General features: G+C 42.2%; 1 protein-coding gene across 1 annotated transcript; it reads right to left on the reverse strand.

The window, feature by feature from the left end:
- Positions 1-3,560: 3,560 nt before the first annotated feature.
- On the reverse strand, positions 3,561-7,421 carry LOC124174159. The gene is made up of 2 exons (XM_046553270.1): positions 6,689-7,421; positions 3,561-4,330 (listed from the first exon to the last, which is right to left on the reverse strand). The coding sequence occupies exons 1-2, from the start codon at positions 7,218-7,220 to the stop codon at positions 3,951-3,953; spliced, it is 912 nt and encodes a 303-aa protein (XP_046409226.1). The 5' UTR covers positions 7,221-7,421; the 3' UTR covers positions 3,561-3,950.
- Between the last annotated feature and the right edge of the window lie 10,140 nt (positions 7,422-17,561).

Consider the following 17,561-nt stretch of genomic DNA (forward strand, 5'->3'; position numbering starts at 1 on the left):
GGACGCACCCCCTGACCTTCAATTTGGATACATTTTTATCCGAGTGTAATTAAACTGGAAGAGAAGTCTGCTATTTGGGAAGCGAAGAAGCAACGAGCGAAGGAAGGAGCAGGAGAGAAATAAATCACTAGTAGAACAACGTAGGCAATAAGACCGTCCAAAATAAAGATCAACCTGCTTACAGGAGGAGATTTAAGCCCTAAAAATGGGAAAGAAATTCATTGGAACTCACATTAGAAGTATGCTTTTCAATGGTGCTGAGGCATGGCATAGCAACAACAGTAGAGAAAGCAAAGGCATTCGAAATGAGCTGCCTGAAAAGGCGTGTGGTGCGGGATGTTTGGGCGTCAGCCGCTGAAAGAATAGAAAAGGAAATGCTTTCTGAGGATGCGTGACTACTGGGCTTCACATATCATTTATGGACGCCCTTTGTTGTTCGGACGAGATGTATCTTAATTTTATCTTTTCTGTTGGATGCGGAGGTAAGGTGAGGCTCTAAAGTGATGTTATACGTGTAGCTCTGAAAGGTATGTTTTGAAATATACTCATAGCAGAGATCTTTAGAGCTCTGCCATATGTGGTGCCTTCTCATTACAGTTGGTTCCGCGACTCGAGGTGGGTCAGTGCCTTGGCGGTCCAGCTGTGGGAGGGGAGAAACATTCGAATGCGTGGACGCGAGTGTCATTGACATTCCCTCCGGAAAATATAGTTTATTGGCCTTGGAATGGAGTCTTAGCGCAAGTTTCGAAAAGGACTGCGAAAAATATATGCCAGGCGTAAAGATTCCATTAAAAAATTTTCCCCCAAACATTTCGTACTCATTCGGAAATACGTGTTTCGTATTTGAGGTCTTGCTCTGAAACCAACGGTTGCCATCTTCCCTTTTAAGTTAACCTTGCCGACATTCAACTGTTAGCTATTGCGTACGTTCGCTTCGGATGTAAGCTAAGACATATTGTGCTGTGTGCAGCAGGTAGTCATTTAGTTTGCAATAGTCTTGATGTATTTGACCGAAAGCCATTACTGCCTACGATTCAAAATTTTGACGGTTGAGAGGGACTTGAAGGAGCTAATGCTTCGTGCCATTGTGCCAGAGTTCAATAAAAGCGATTTCTCGTCACGCTTTTGTGATAGCCATTTCATGCTATCGAAAACGAATGCAATGTAACCCACGGGAATGGAGACCGACGTGAGAGCAAGTTTTCGCTCATTCGCTATCGATTCCAAAAAAATGTCACTTAAATGGTTTAACCTAGTGGGAATAATCATGACTTGATGATTTTCAACACTGCATTTGTTTTACTCAAATGGTTTTGACATTTACTGTGCCATTCTCTGGGCTGCAACTCCAGAGCAAGGATAGTTGTACTCTTGAAAATGGGACAATAAGTGTCATTGGTTCGGTTCGGTTAAATTAACGTTGCGTTGCAAATTGGTGAGTCATTATTTATCCCATTATCACGATCAAATTCCATGAAGTTGCGCCATCTATGATAGAAATAGTCAATGGTTTAGTTTATTCACGATTTCCAACAAATATTAGTTTTACGCCGGTAAGGATACTTTTAAGAATAATTCTAATAAACTTCTCATCGTCCTTCTCTGACCCAGTTGTAAATGCTCCAACGATGGCCAATGCTTTCGAATTACTCCTTACGCGTATCACGGCTTTCTTTCTGAGTCCCATCTGTGCATATTTTTCATTTGGGCTGATAATTCGATAGCTCTTTGCTCTCCACGAAATCCTACGCTGCTATTTTGAAGTCTATTCCCAACGACTCTCGATGTTGAAAGCCATATTCTTTCACGAGTACAGTTTTCGTGTATGCAAACACAATTTTTAGATTTCTAAAGTAATAATTACAATGTCGCTTGCTGTATCCATCCCTTTAGTTCTTACTGTATTAACATGGAGTAAATATTGATGAAAATGGTTCAAACATTTTTGAAACATTCCATTTCTATGTATGAAAGTTTTAATTATTCGAGATTGGTGATTGGTTTTTTACTTTATAGTAAAATACACCAAGCCTCTTTCATTCAGATACTCAATTGGTGGATTCTATAGTAGAGTCGGATGAAGTAACTCATTAAAGAGGAATATTCTTTAGTGTTACATTTGATGTGGAGACTCTATGCCAATACCTCATAACTCATAATCTAAATTTTGGTATGCTTAGAAGGTAAAATAGATCATATTTACGAACTCGTTTGTGACATCCTCGAACTTCCTTCTCGAGCCATGTGGATACACTAAATTATCTATCATTATGCGGACAAGTATATCTTATTTCTGAAATAGTTTTGCTATTATTTTATGCCAGCTATACTTAAGATGAACTTATGCACAAGAATTACTAAGCAGGTAATGCATTCTAAGTATCTTATCGCATTTCAATTTGACGTAAGAGAAATTATGATATTTCTTGAAAATTTCAATGGTTCAGAGAGAAATTCATTGAGAATTCAATGTTTTTAGGGTTTCCTGCGCATAATATTCAAGTGCTCCTTACGCTTGAAATTTTGGAGAGAAACGGACAACAGCCAAGGGCACGTTTTGCACGTGTGCGCTTGTGTTTGGGAAATGAGGGTATTTTCAGGAGAGATTCGCAAAGAAGTATTACTAAACCTGATCGAGGGATTTGAAAACCTCATGAAAAGACATTCTTCTTGTTATTCCAGCTCAGTTACCTGAAACTCACGGTGACATCTTCTGTGCCATTGCAAGAGGCGCGATTACTTGAAAATAATTCCCAAAATACTGCACTGTTCGACTCGAAGACGGAGGGGAAATTGTCGTATCGAACCCAAGTAGTTGTGGCGAAATAAAAACACACAAAAAAGTGGTCAACTACTGCTTATGAAGAGGTCTTCGCTCCGTCCACGTCAGTGAAATTTATGGGAGATATGAAATCAACCGCTGGTCATAGTTGAGCGAAGGAAACGTTCAATTTTAAGAGAAATCATTTCATCTTCCCATATTCACGCAAATACGAATTTTTACTAGGTTTCCGTGCTGTGGAAATTATTTTCCCGATGTGTGAGTTGAAGGTCAAGTAAAAATTGTTGAGCACTTTTTTAAGGGCGAAATTTTTATTAATTTGAAATTATAAAGCGCGTCTATCTATTTGTCACTACTTTGTTCTGTGAAATTCTTTGTGGTCATTGAAGTAGCTTATTTTCGATGGAATTTCTGCTGAATAAAGATGGTGTAACTCTTTTGAAATATATTCCTTGTTTGGTATAGAAATTAAATACCATCCGTATCACTTGGAAAGCATCTATTACATATTTTTTAACTATAGTGTGCAGGAATTAATATCATGTACTTAACAAATTTGCTACCGGAAAGCGCTTACCTGAGGCCATTATTGCCTACCTCTTTTTTTAGCCGTCTTGAAGGTCTCTGGATCCTGGTCTCCACTGCCTTCAGTCATCTCTCCTCCTCGTGGCCTCTGACCTGCTCAATCAGGGTAATTTCCCTTGGTGAAGAGGTTATATATTCAATATTTAGATTGTTGATGTGATGACCAATTTTGAACGAATAAATAAGGACGATATATGATTAACGAATATTTTATTATTACACGTAAAAAAACACGCAGTACAAATCTGCGGCATGGATTTATCATATAAAAATGTCTGACTGACGGCAGGGAGTTTGGTAGTCTCCGCGCAGCCAGCCGACTCACAGAGAATGCAATAAATAGCAAATAACATTAAAAAATAAATACGCCTTTGGCGGTCCGTCTGTTGTCGTCGTGCACAGTCTATGACGAATGCTATGATCGTTTTGGTCTAGCGGGGGAGAGTTGTGGGGGGTGGACGTCCGGTTTGTGGGGTTGATGGGGGCGGGGGCGGGCCAGCGGAGCCGACGCGAACTGACTTGAGCGGGAACAATGTCCGATCGGCGCACCTGAGGGATATCATTTGGGGTGGGGGAGTAGCTCTCACTGCAGCTTGTTGCCTGCGTACGCCCTGTAAGCGAGCTTGTGGGGGTCGGCGGCCTCCTGCTGGCTCCTGGCGGCCCAGCCGTGCTCGGCGTGTCCGCCGCCGTACCCGGAGTCGCCGATGGAGCTGTAGGAGTCTCCGCCGTAGCCTCCTCCGGAGACCTCCTTGTGTCCGTGGTAGGCCGTGCCGCGGAGGGACATGAGCTTGCGGAAGAGGAGGAAGGCGGAGAGGGCGAAGGCGGCCTTGGCGATGATGAGGGCCTTGATGGCCTTGAGGCCGAGCAGACCCAGGGCGGCGAAGAACATGAGCGTGAACTTGAGCTTGAAGAGGAGCAGCAGGCCAAGGAGCAGCTTCTTCTTCTTCCTGCGGAGGATGCGCTCTGCGGGAGAAAGGACAACGGCGTGAGTGAAAGGAACAACAAAAGAATGGGAGAGGCGGAAAGTGAAGGGGCCGAAGAAAGGCCTTCCCTCTCTCCGTTCCTGGCATTTCCCTTTCCGCGACTATCGCATCGGCGCGTTTCCACACATGTGTGGTCGAGCATTTGATGGAATCGACAAAAGTCGCCAGTCTCGTCGTTGACAGCAGGGCGATCCGAATTTCACGGGGGAATGAGCTTTATGCTGGCCGAAAACTATGGCCGTGAGGAAATTCTTTGATTTTCCGAGGAAAATATTCTATGATTCATCATCAAAATGTTTAAGTTTCAATGTACAAATTCTTTTCTAATCGACTTGGGTTTCAGCGCATTTCTACCATAATCTGTGTGTGAATTAAGTTAGTAGATGTGCCTAGTATAATCTCATGAAGATATGATGATTGCCTTTGTGAGTTCATCCGTCCCGTGGCGGTGGAACGGTGTCATGATAGCCGAGCAGTGCGTCTCTATGCTGTATTTTATTGCCAATTCCCATGCTTCCCGACGTAGACCCATGCGTGTGGCAATGCAAGGGGCGAACTGAATGCAGCCATCTGGCCGCCCCAACTCTATCTGCATTCCTAGTTCGCTTTTCAGTGCTGCTCTATATTTCCTTGGCAGCAGAGGTGTGTGAATGCAAGTGATATGATGAACCACCCAGGCCGCAAACACTTCCTCGTGCCCCGGCGACGCGGTAGTCTCGTGGGGTGGGCGGTGGGGGTCGCTGCCCCCCTTATTAGCTGCTCCTGGTGTGTCACTCTTGACCCACATCCAAACCCCCACCCCCCGCCCTCTGGAGCCACCCCACGCAGCCTGCCTCACATCTCAACCCATCCCCTTTTTTCCCTCACATAACCGGATCCCGAACCTAAAATAACGGGATCTCAAATTCGGGTTTTATGATCATGTGTCAGCCAGTGGGTGGAGGCGACGGGGGTGGGGGGGCGGAGATGCTGGAAAACCAGAAATTTATAATGAGGGCCGTGGGGGGCGGGGAATTTGGGGGGAGTGGAATTCCCCCCTCCTCTTTGTACCCGTCTCATCTCTTCTGGCGAGTGTGTATATGAAATGTTCTCAAACAACAGTTTACCGGACAATGGAAGATATGAGGATTCTCACGGCGGAATTGCTTTCTTCCTTCTCGGCGCTTTTAAATTCCCAGCATCCTCTCTTCCTCTCAACGAAATTCAAAAGTAAATGACAGCTATCTATTTCCTTTTTTCTTTCTAATATTTTATATTATTTTAATGCTCATCTAGTTCTATAAATATGTGAAATTTTAGCCAGTTCATTTGAAGGAGATAAGCTAAGAGATGTAAATATATGTAGCAAATAAAGAATGAAATTATTGCTATTCTGGTCATAATCTGATCAAATTGAATGCGTCATTGACTGGGTTAGGAACATAGTTTCTCTTGAAAAACACGAATCTCTCCATACAATTATCCCATTTTTTAAAGTGGTTCAATCTTGAAGTTGACAATGATCTATGAGAGGAACAGATTCTCGAAAAACATTTAAACAGTGGTAGAGGATGTGAATTATTCCAAATCCTTCACGGTAGATGTGGTTGAAATTGTAACTTTACTATTTCCTCACGATTTTTTAAATTTTCCGACTATGGTTACGTTATACGCAGAGTTATACTGTCAAATTTCTTGATCGGATAACGTTGTTACAAATCCATGATCGGAAATGCAAAAAAATCAGTAAGCACAGCATTTCCAACTTCTACTCCTACGACCATGGTTTCTGCACAAAGTGAAATATTGAGCAGTTCATCGTTATAAAAAAATTTCAGCATTACTCATAAAATTTAAAGTATTTATAGATACATCTCTAAGTCACTGTTTGGGTGGCCAAAGACATTCGTTTTTTGATTTGTTTTTCTACAAGATTCTCGTGAAAAAGCTATCGGTATCGTTCGAGAAACTTTGCCACTAAGCAAAGAGTTACGCTGAGAAATCCTAAAAGATTTTATTTTCAAGGTACTTTATTTTTCGAAAAAAATAGACTGAAATGCATAGTCTGAACTTTCTGGATCCAGGTTATTACTTATTTAGTGAGGATAGTGACCGGGATTTTCGGCATAGTAAAAGATGAACTAGATAAATATTTCTCACTGTCTTCTATAATTATTGAGAAAATAATCCTCGGATATCGATGCATATTATTTTTCGCATATTTAAAAACGTAATAGACCTGATGATGACGCTATTCGCCAACACGTATTGTTATTTTCGCGATTTAAATGCTGGGCAATGCGAAAGGTAATGTTATTGGATTCACTTGTCATGCTTTAGCCTCGCCTGTTGAACTCACCAGTGGAGGATCTCTCGACGGATGAGTCGTCGTCCAGTTTGACGTCGATGACGGTGGCGGCGCTGCGTCCCTCGGCCGTGGTCGCCGACAGCCATGTGGGCAGTTGCACGCGGAGCACGTGCTCCCGGAAGAATCGGTCCACGCTGTCGTCCATGAGGCTCTCGAGCGCCTCCTGGCGCGCGTCAGCGGAGCGCGGCAGGCTCGCGTCCAGCGCCTGCTCGCTCGTCAGCGCCTCTCCCGCGCTCGCGTCGGCCGGGGCCGACCGCACCACGGAGAGGTAGCCGCCGAGGCTTCCGAACATGTCCCTGCGTCCCAGTCGCTCGATGAACACGAGAACCTTCTTCTGGATGCACGAGAAGGAGAACTTCATGACGCAGTCCTCGAAGACGCCGCTGAGGGCGTTCTCCTCGGCGTCGTCGACGGCGCGGGGCTCGGGGGCCGCGTTGGCCGCCGCGGCCCACCCGGCCACCAGCAGGACGATGAGCGCGAGGCCCGCGCTGCGCGACCCCATCCTCCGACCTCCAGACCTCATCTCTCCGAGCGCGAGCAGCCCTTTGACCGTGCCCAACTCACACACCGTAGCCGGTGCAGCGTGTAGCCAAACGTCGCTTAGACCACCCGTGACTCCTTGCTGCTAGCACTCGCTGTCTGTCTGCCTCTGTTCCACGCACTTGTGTGCCGTCTGCTACTCAACGATCGAGTGATGCCATTGGGGTGCCGCGGAGCCTATTTATCGGCGCGCAGGAAAGACGGTCAGTAGGTTCGGGATCCTCGCCACCCACCCCCCCCACCACCCAACATCATTCGGCTGCGCGCGCTAAGGAGCCTCCCCCCCTCCCCCCAACACCTCACACACCCTCTTCTTGTTCGGGGGGTGGGGAGGCGGTCTTTGGGGGGCCCTCTCCAGAGTTCCCTTTTCAAAAAGCCCCCTCCCTCGCCGTGTGTACTTTCTTCATCCGTGCGCAACTCCATTCATGACGCCTTGTTGTTTTCACTCGTGGCGATCCGAGGACGCTGCGTGCTCGCGACATTTCGCCCCTTGGTAGTGCCTCAACCATTGCCATTCTCCCTGCCGTGCGTTCACAAGTTGACTCGGAGAGGCATTGAGTTACACACACACTTTCGGAGAGTGGCCATTGGTTCACAAAAGAACACATCTCTTGGAAGTAGACTTCAGCAAGGAAGATGATGATTATAGTCAGTCATATAAACCATTCAGTATTCTCTTCGCGCATGAAACACCATCTGAGCTTATATCGTTGAATTATTTCACGTACATGTGTGAATTATAGGTATTTCACTTATGGTTGATATTAAGCGAGGTTACGCCAAGTTAAGTTGCTTTGAGGTGACATATCCCTCCTTGGTCATTCGCTATAGCTTGCGCTATCATCTTGAAATTTCCACTACTCTCTTGACAATGCTTCTTTGTTTCTCAAAAGAATTATACTCTAAAGAAAATATTGATATACAATTTTCATATTATTGCTACAGGCAAGTGTAAAACAGAGTATTGTCACTTGCAGTGTAAAGTTTAGGGTTCTGGCATTAATTTTAAGTTCACCAAAAGAAGACCGGTTGAGCAGGCGTGCGCAGAAGCCATTGGGCTTGCGCCCTTTCACACGTTCGAATTGTATCCCAGACCGCACGGGCGGAATAGTCCACCCCATATTTTTTAAGAGTTTAGAATACAATCATAGGAATTAGGGAACAATTCATCAGGTCATACATATGGAAAATGTTTCTTCATGAAACCTATGTGTGAAAGTTAGCAGAGAATTCAAATGTGGGGAGATAAAAAATGTTGTGCGGCAATGAAGACAAAATGATTCGATCGAGAAAGTAAAAATGAAGCGTTAAAAAGAGTGAGAAAAAGGAGAGTTCTTGGAAAAAACCTAAGAATAATTCGGTATAAGTGAATCGGTCGCATCATGGGACATGGCCTGGAGAAGACAAGGACATGTAGACGGGAAGAAAGGCTTAGGATTCCCCGATTAAAGTATGCTGGACAAGTTACTAAGGGTTTAAAATTGAAGAATTACATAAATATGAAAAGTTTGTTAGACAAAAGGGCGGAGTTGAGAATTTCATCAAACCAAATGGAAAGTTAAAAATGATCGTAATAAATAACCATTTTGTCCATTGATTCTTAGATCCCTTGTTTTGCGGAGGTGATAACTGTCGATGTTCTTTGACTGCTGATATTGCTTGAACTGAACGGAAACGCAGCTATGAAGTGAAGAAGATTGGGTTGGAAATTAATTTCCATTTGAAGTGACGTGGAAGGCATAGACAGATCTAGGGGAAGGGGGTGGCTCGGGGGCACGTGCCCCCCCCCAACCAACCCTTAAAAAATATGAAAGATTTTTAATACGGTCTCGTTATAATTGCGTTCGTTTTGCGTCCCCCACCCCCCAGAACAAAATCCTGGGTATGGCCTTGCTTGTGTTCCCCACAAAAGAAATCCTGGATCCGCCCCTGGTGGTAGTTGAATCATGGCCGCTCTCGCCTCAAGACTAGGCGTTTATATTTTCACCCAAAGACTCGACTCTCCTCGCCAATCCATCGCCATCCAATTTCCAAGTTGAAGATAAGGTGTTTAGGTTTTCGGAATACTTGGGTCGGACATATTAAAAATATCTTAAATATAAAAAATTTCTCTCAACAGTCAAAATACAAAACAAAAATCGCGCCGCACGTAGTTAATCCCATGGAATACGGCAATGGGCTAATAATGTTTGCGTGCACTTATCTATATCGCCATAAACTTGTTATCTGAGAGTATAGTCTCAACTCTTTTCGGTAAATACCTTAGAGTAAATTCAATTTAAAGAACAAGATGTTGACGTCACGAGTCCACACTGTGGCACACGTAGCGAGGGTCGTGCCGAATATGGAATTGTGAAATCCCTACATAATGTATTACTGGCCTACATTTGCTACCACAGCTCCAGTACTCCACTCCTTAGTTTTTTGAGAAAGTATCTTTTCTATCCTAATACAAGGTATTCAACCCTGCTACCTGGCCTTGAGAAAAGTTAAGAAATTTTAAAAGCTCTATCAAGCATTGAAATACAATTTTTTTCAATTCTGTCCACTCCTTGCATTGAGGATGGCTACCTTAAAGCGATTCGATGTGTAGTATCATCATCAGATATTGTTAATAGATTGAAAAGTTGACTTGATGACGACGGCATGCGTCGAAGCGAGTCGTATTAAACCTTTAAAATAAGAGGAGTGAATAGTATTAAGAAAACTATATTTCGATTTTGGATCATTTTGCGGCCTCGGCGGCGACGTCCCTTCATTCCATTCCCTTTGCAGAGGTGTTTTTGTTATATCTTGTAGGCTGTTTGAGCCCCCATGTTTCGGCCATAATTTGCTGTTTTCAGGGGGAATTGGAAATGAATATATTAAAAAACACCGTTTTTTGCCGAGTGCTATTGAACTCGGAGAATTTTTTCTAAATAGAAAATGACCCATTAATCCATAAATAGTGGATATCTACGGTCACCTTTGGTACGTGGAGGATGCTTCTATTCTTTTAATTTAGAATTTGAAGAATACCGTATTAGCCAATTACTTAAATCTCAGTTAAGGATAAAAGGCGGCTGTTGTACCGTAAAACCCTCCATGGTGGTGGTAGGGAAACTGAAGGTGAGCACATAGCTCGGGGTTTCGCGGAGCACGAGATGCAATGCGAGGGAGGATGGGATGGACACTCGCCCCCACCTCCTCCATCTGCCGCTCATCGGCCACTCACCCTCCGCACCCCCGGAACAACCCACTGCAGATTCCTCCCCCTTCTGCAGCCTCATACTCCCCCGCATTCCACCTCGTAAGGCGTGTGGCGGCGGGTACCCAGTCGTGATAACAAAACATATCGATGGCTAAGTTCTAACAACACGTATCTCAAATTCGGCCGGTTTGAGATACGTGTCTTAAACAAAGCTCAATAACATTAAAAAATAAAATACAAGCAAAAAACAACTCTTTATTTGTAAGTGAATGCTTCCTTTTCAGTTTTATGAACTTTTGGTTTTTAATTTCAGTCTGCAATCAAAAGTATTAATCGTTTGTTTGCTCTCCTGAAATGTTGCTATTTTTGAGATACGTGTTGTTAGAACATAGCCATTGATACATGAAATAAAGCTTAAGAAAGGGAATGCGCGCGCTGAGTCTCACCTGGCATTTACTTAAATCATTTATCGTTATCGCGTAAAATACGAGTTCCTATACCTATGTGTCCGTTTGCCGGCCTCGATGGCAGCGGCATAAAGCCCTTGATTGCCAAACAAGAGGTCGCGGGTTCTAGTCCCACCTGGAAAGGTTCTCACTTGCAGGGCGTGGTTTTTTGTGTACATTTAAGTTGTTTGCATGTTGAAAAACCCAGTAAGGCCAGATAGAGCTATTTTCGGTAGTATAAGAACAAATAGATATATATAATATCTCTCTTCACCTTTCTCTTCTCTTACCCTTTTTGCCGGACCTAGAAATATAGTGAGGCTCCAAAATGATCTTCTTCGTATCATTCTGAAAGATATCTTTTTGTAATTGTTCAAGGATCGTAGCCTAGCATGTATCTTCCGGGTATCTAGCGGCTTCCAGCCTAATTTGTATTAAAGCTGTGTTTTGCTTCCACTTTTATGGTAGCTTTTTTTGACGAATCACAAAGATTTCCCATATACTTCATTAAGTTCACGGATTAATTCTGTCTGCGCTGGTTTCCGTCTGCTCTCACCTTTGGAATGAAGGGGGGATATGAGAGGGGGGGGGGGCGTTCACCTCTCTTCCCTCAGGGCCATCCGGATTCGAGGAACTGCATTGCGCTCGCGAAAGGCTGAAAATTCACTTGCGGCCTTGGCCATTATTTGTAGTTTTTTTTACGTTCTCTTTGTTGTCGTTGTTATTCACAGTTCTCTCTAAACTTATAATAAATAAGGGTTATTCTTTCAAAGTGAACTTTAATAAAATTTCATTTTCTGGGTTGTGAACAAATAACGTACATGGAGGTTTTCCTTAAAAAAAGTTATATCGTCATTAATATAAAAAATACGGAAAAGTGTGAAAATCGTTTAACTTGCACAATTCTATTTGTGTACTGTAATTTATTAGCCCGGCAATGGAAATTCTACTGTAGAAGCGTTTTTTGTTCAAGATAATTTGTTACGTGCCACATCTCAATGGAATCGGCACTGAGAGAACAATTACCTTTGGGATGCATGTACCTATCATTCCCTGAATCTTCAACTGTAGTTTACTGGACGTACTTGCCCCCAGACCGATGGATTAGCTCCTCTGAGAGAGGGTTTATTTCGAACTGGGTTAATACTTTTGTAATTCCTTCAGCTGCCAATTATGAGGTAAAAGCCGAAACCAAGAATTCAGGGAAATAATCTCATAAAAAGGAAATCGCTTACACTATAGCGATCCATATTGAGTGAGGCAACGAAAAAGGGAGGCATCGTTGAAATAATATATTTTTTTGTTTTACGTTATATTTTCCACTGCCACCAATGCTCAAATTCGTATCTTTGCAATGCTATTCCCCGCGAGTGTACATGCTATTTGAAAACATAAAGGATAAATAGATCTATCCGCACATTAATCGACGCGCGGAGGATATTTTAAGAACAGATTTAATTTCTCTCAAAGAGGCGACAACTATGAGCCGTAGTGGTGACTTCCCTACGTTATCCCATTGGGTCTCCTCCGAGCACCACCAACTTCACACAATTGAGATGAGAATCAAGGAAACTGGATAGCGTAGATGTCCGTGCAGTGGCCCGGTAAACAGAGGCCCGTGGTTCGTATCCCGATCCAGGTAAATTCTTATTTCCCTCGGCATTTGCTGTGAATATCACCGCCGTTCCCGCTGCAAAGTCGAAATACTCCACACGAGCGGTTTATTCATTGACGGTTGTGGCTATGGCTGAATAGTGGCCAATCACCAAGCACTATCGCCTCGGCAGTGTCCTTTTCGAGCCTATTGACGCTAACGCCACGAAACCTCAGCAATGTTCACCGACAATTTATCGAGCTGAATATTAAGGTCCATGTATTGAAAAACATGCGATAAATTATCTATAGGGAGATGTAAGCATGAGATACAAGTACCAATGCAAAGAATACGGAAATAAATTGTGCGGAATGTGATGAAATCAGTGTGGAAATAATGGTGGCGTTGGATTCATTTCGAATTAACGGGAAAATCACCGTAAAATTTAGTGTCCTATAATTTTATTCATGGGATTTTAATCCGTAAACATCTAGCTATGAATCGAAGAAAAAGATATTTCAGAATCGAAAACAACATGGATAAGAATTATGTTGGCGAAAGATTAGCAGGTTGGGGTTCAAAGTGGATGGTTGTGTCAAACCAATATAAGGATTGGTGATTGTTGATGATAATGATAGTATGGAATTGAAAATTCAATACCGCAAAACTAATCTATGTGGCTGTGGATTAACTCAGCTAACCTTGTGTGTGGCTGTTATCTTTATTAGAGTAATTTATGAGAGTAAATTATTGCGCCATTTATTTTTTATTTTTTGATTATTTACACAATGTATCCGAATAATCAATTTCCAACAATCCAAATTTATAAAATAAATCAATTCCGGTGTACGTTATTCATAACAATGGAACCATTTTTCCCCAACTGTAGTTAATTTAGAATATCTTATTGAATATATAATTGATTGGACGATACAGGATTGATTCATTTTTATTTTTTCTAACTCACTTCATCTGATTATTACGATCAACTCAATCAAACCGTAGAAGAAATACAAGACGATCGTCTGGTTTTGGCGTTGGAAATCAAAGGAATTGTATCATGCTATTTGAATTTTTCCTTCCAATATGCATTCACTGCTCGGATTTTGACACTCTATGGCTCCTGATTCGAGTGAACCCGGTTCAAAAACATTAATGGCTAATTTTGGTTTTCAATTAAGAGGATGCAACAGCTTCCACTAGAGCGTTCTTTTTTGTGACTTTTTAACTGTTGAAATATGAAGATATCGGGGCGTTACAGGCTAAATTCTTGTCAAGATTTGCCTGTATCCCAGAACGGAACATTTCACATCTGCATTTTCTCATACTCCATGCACCCTAGACATTTCAAGACGACAGTTTTATTTTTGAATAATTTTTGCTACACGAAATCATTCAAAAGGCGACCCCATGTGTGGAAATGATGCGTCTTCTTAAATTTCCTTTTCCACCTCGAAAAAATGTGAAGCAGCTAAAGCCTCTTGGTAGAGGAGGTGTATAACCTTGTATACGAAGTATTTAATAACGCACTTTCCTGCAAAAATAGAGAAATCTCAATGTTTCCCGGATTCATGCGATCTTCTTGGAAAATTTAGGCTATATCGACGAAACCCTTTCTGCCTTTGATTTTATTGAAAATTTCAAACTTCCGTGAAAATTGAGACATTGGTACACTCCACCGACCCTCTAAATTTCAAGATGATATAGATGAGTTTTGGATGCCGCCAAGGAAAGGAAAAATGCGGCCGGTGGAGAGCAGTATAGGATGGGTGTCGCCTGGGCGAGTGGGCGTTGGAAAGTGCATCCGTTGGGAGGAAGGAATGCGTGGTCGCGTGAGGAGGGAAGGAACTGCAATGGAATTCCTTGCATTCAGACCAGTGCACAGCAGCAGCATCTTTCACATTTACCCCTTGGTGACACTTGTATGTTAAGAAAATAATCATTTCTTCAAATGATTCTTAAATCCCCATTGGTTTGTGGCTATGGAATGTGCTGCTGCTATGCGAGTTCAAAGTTTGGCCAGTAAATATTACTTTAACTGCTGATGCCTTATTTTTTCATTATTAGCGATGAAATCCAATTTTTACATATAGGGATAATATTTGGACACGACTTTTGTATCATATTTGAGTAAAGGGTCGAACCTACTATTTATTTGTACGGGGATGTATGAATCTGAATACGTATCCATGTTTGGCAAAATATCTCTCTTATTTCATCGTTTCTCATTTTGTTTTTCATTCCGCAAGTTACCAAAGAAGTGAATTGCGTGACGCTAATCTCATTTTGCCCCACTTCATCTTGTTTCGACCTGCTGTGTCACTTCATCGTGGAGCACGTGGGCTCCCTCCTGCTTTGTGGCGATGGCGGTGTGCTGGTCGGGGCGGGGGGGAGGGGGGAGCCCTCGTCCTTCGCCTTTGACCTCGATCGCCATTGTGATATCCACGCGCTCTTCGCGTTCGCCTAACCAATCGCACATTCATTCCGATTGGCATTCTTTCCTTTCAACCCTTTGAGAGTCGTTTCAAATTGCCTGAGTGCAAAATCAGTGGATTCACGATTGACTCAAGTAAATTTGGAGTGTCTGGATAAAATTGTTTTTGGCTTGATTTGCTGGAAGTTTGTTATATCCACGATGAGAGAACACAAATGGTAATTTCCACACTTTTTAATTCCAAAGCTCATCAACCGACCATGGTTTCAACGCATTGCGTCATTGTCAAGGTGAACTACCTTGAAATTGACACCGTGTGCTGAAACCTGGGTCGGTTGTTGAGTTTTGGAATTAAAAAGTGTGGAAGTTACCATTTGTGTTCTCTCATCATAGAGTGTCTGTTTCTGCGTTGATACTGATACGTTTGCGGTATATTATTATGTTAATAAGTTCCCTTCATACTCGTCGTGCACATGTTACTTTAATTTTTATTCATCTGTTTGCGAGTCACTTATTGATTCCGGTGTTCCTCAATAGGAGGAGAGCTTAATATAGCTCTGTTTCACTTGCTGCTTATTCTCTTCGCTATTTTATTATTGTCACTGAAATTGACCGCTAATTATCCGTTTATATGCTTTATTATTTTTGACTTGTATCTGATAAATTGATACTTGGTTGTGGCTCAAAATGCGGTGAGCTCTACCCACAATTATCCAACGCAACTGGATAGGGTTGAATCAATGAGTGAGTCAAATTAATAATTCTGTAAAATTGTTTTTAGGAAAGACTCTGCATTTCACCCAGAGGTGTGTTTGTGGCGCTTTGCGCTGTACTCGAGAAATGTCCTGTTTTACGTTAATCCTCTAACCTTCTAGTCATCCACTCCATAGTGCACTCGTTCGCTCCTGAAAAATTGCGTCATCTGCTGTTTTTTTATTGTGGCGCCGGTTCTTCTTCACTGCCGAGGCTAATGTTCTCTGAGCTGCCGCGGCTGACCCAAATTGATGCTGAGCATTTAGGGTTGCAGAAGTAGGGCGTTATTCTCCGCCGAGATAGTCGAAAAGTCGTGATTGATATCGATATTATTTGGAAAGTTGTTGATGAATTTGTGTTCTCTGCGAGAAAATTAGTTTCCGTGCACGCATGGCCTATATAGTTTGACGAGAGAATGCGAATTTTAAAACATCCGCAGTGCTCATGAAGTGGTAACCAAGAAATGTATTTGGCCATTTGCAAACCCGGAAGCGAAGCATCCTCGGACGTGAATTCCTCTTCGTTCAAAGCGAAAAATGTCTGGCGGTGTCCAGTATCAAGTCAGGACACGGTTTATCACATACAGTTAGAATTAATTATACGGTTTAAAACATACCGAGACTGATGAGATGCAAAAATCGTCAATTTTTCAATTATTGAAAATATCTTTGTTTGGAAAGATTTTCAAATTTTTTTCTCACATTTTATTGCCATCGTGTTCTTCTTTAGTGGGCGCGATTTTTGGGCATATTTGGTGTCCATGTCGCGGTGATCGCTTTAGCAGTTAATGTGTGTTTTCAAAATCATTTTTTTGGAGGAATCTTAAGTACCCGTTCAATAAGTCCTAAATTAATATTATGTAGAATGAAGAAGTGTTAGCTAAAGTTATCGATAGTTGCCAGACACATCTTTTCCGGTTTAAAGCCGTGACCACGAATAAAACAACAGACAATCCTCCATTCGGACGCTAAATCCGTTGCCTTTGCCTTACACCGTGCGTTAAAATGCGTTTACATAAATCGCCGCTAATCACGCTGACGGCAGCGCAATCCCAATTTCACGGACATATAACCTATAGTTTGGGTTGTTGATCGAAATTGGTTTTCGTGATGGTATCAAGTTCATAACTTTCCAATGCCTTTCCTGGGGAAAGGGAGTACTCGGTTGCACATTGTGAGAGTGAATGGATCGCTCCGTATTGATCGCCGCGCTGCAGACGTTTTTGAAAACCGATTAATTAGCGTCCTAGGCGTACTCTATTAGTCCCCTTGGCCTTTAACGCAGCGGAAGTGGCAAAATCATACTTGAGGTAGCCTTTCAGATAAAGATGAAATACCATTCTCTTTTGAAGACGCGGTGAAGCTCACTTGATCACAGGACGCTCTTATCAGCTCATCTTGTGGCAGTCACTTTTCCTCCAGCATTTCAATTTTAATGCTGACTGGCCAAAATTCGTTATTTATCCTAGATATGCATTTATTTGAAATTCGCTATACTTAAGAGTTCAATTTAGTGATCCCGAGAATATGAAAAAGAAACTTTTTATTGTCTCTTAATATGATACTAAGGTTATTACTTTACATTTATATTAACTAATATGCCGTGAAACTCAGAATATCTCGCTTGAATTACATTCTGACGGTAAATTGGTTATTGAAATTTTTATCACAACATGAAGCTGCAATAAATGATGATATTTTACTGACTAAGATGCACTTTATTTTGTTATCAAACTATTAGATGGAAAGTTTTCGTATTCAGTGCCGTGAATGATCGGCGAACGAGGGGTCCACATTTTTTATTTACATACCAAGCAAAATTAGAAAAGGACATTAATTGCCGTGAATACTATTAAGAAGAATTGCATGGTATAATTGTGCTTTATAGTTTTTCATGCTCTTTCATTA

This window comes from Ischnura elegans, chromosome 2 (genome assembly GCF_921293095.1).
Source record: "Ischnura elegans chromosome 2, ioIscEleg1.1, whole genome shotgun sequence".
Lineage (NCBI taxonomy): Eukaryota > Metazoa > Arthropoda > Insecta > Odonata > Coenagrionidae > Ischnura > Ischnura elegans.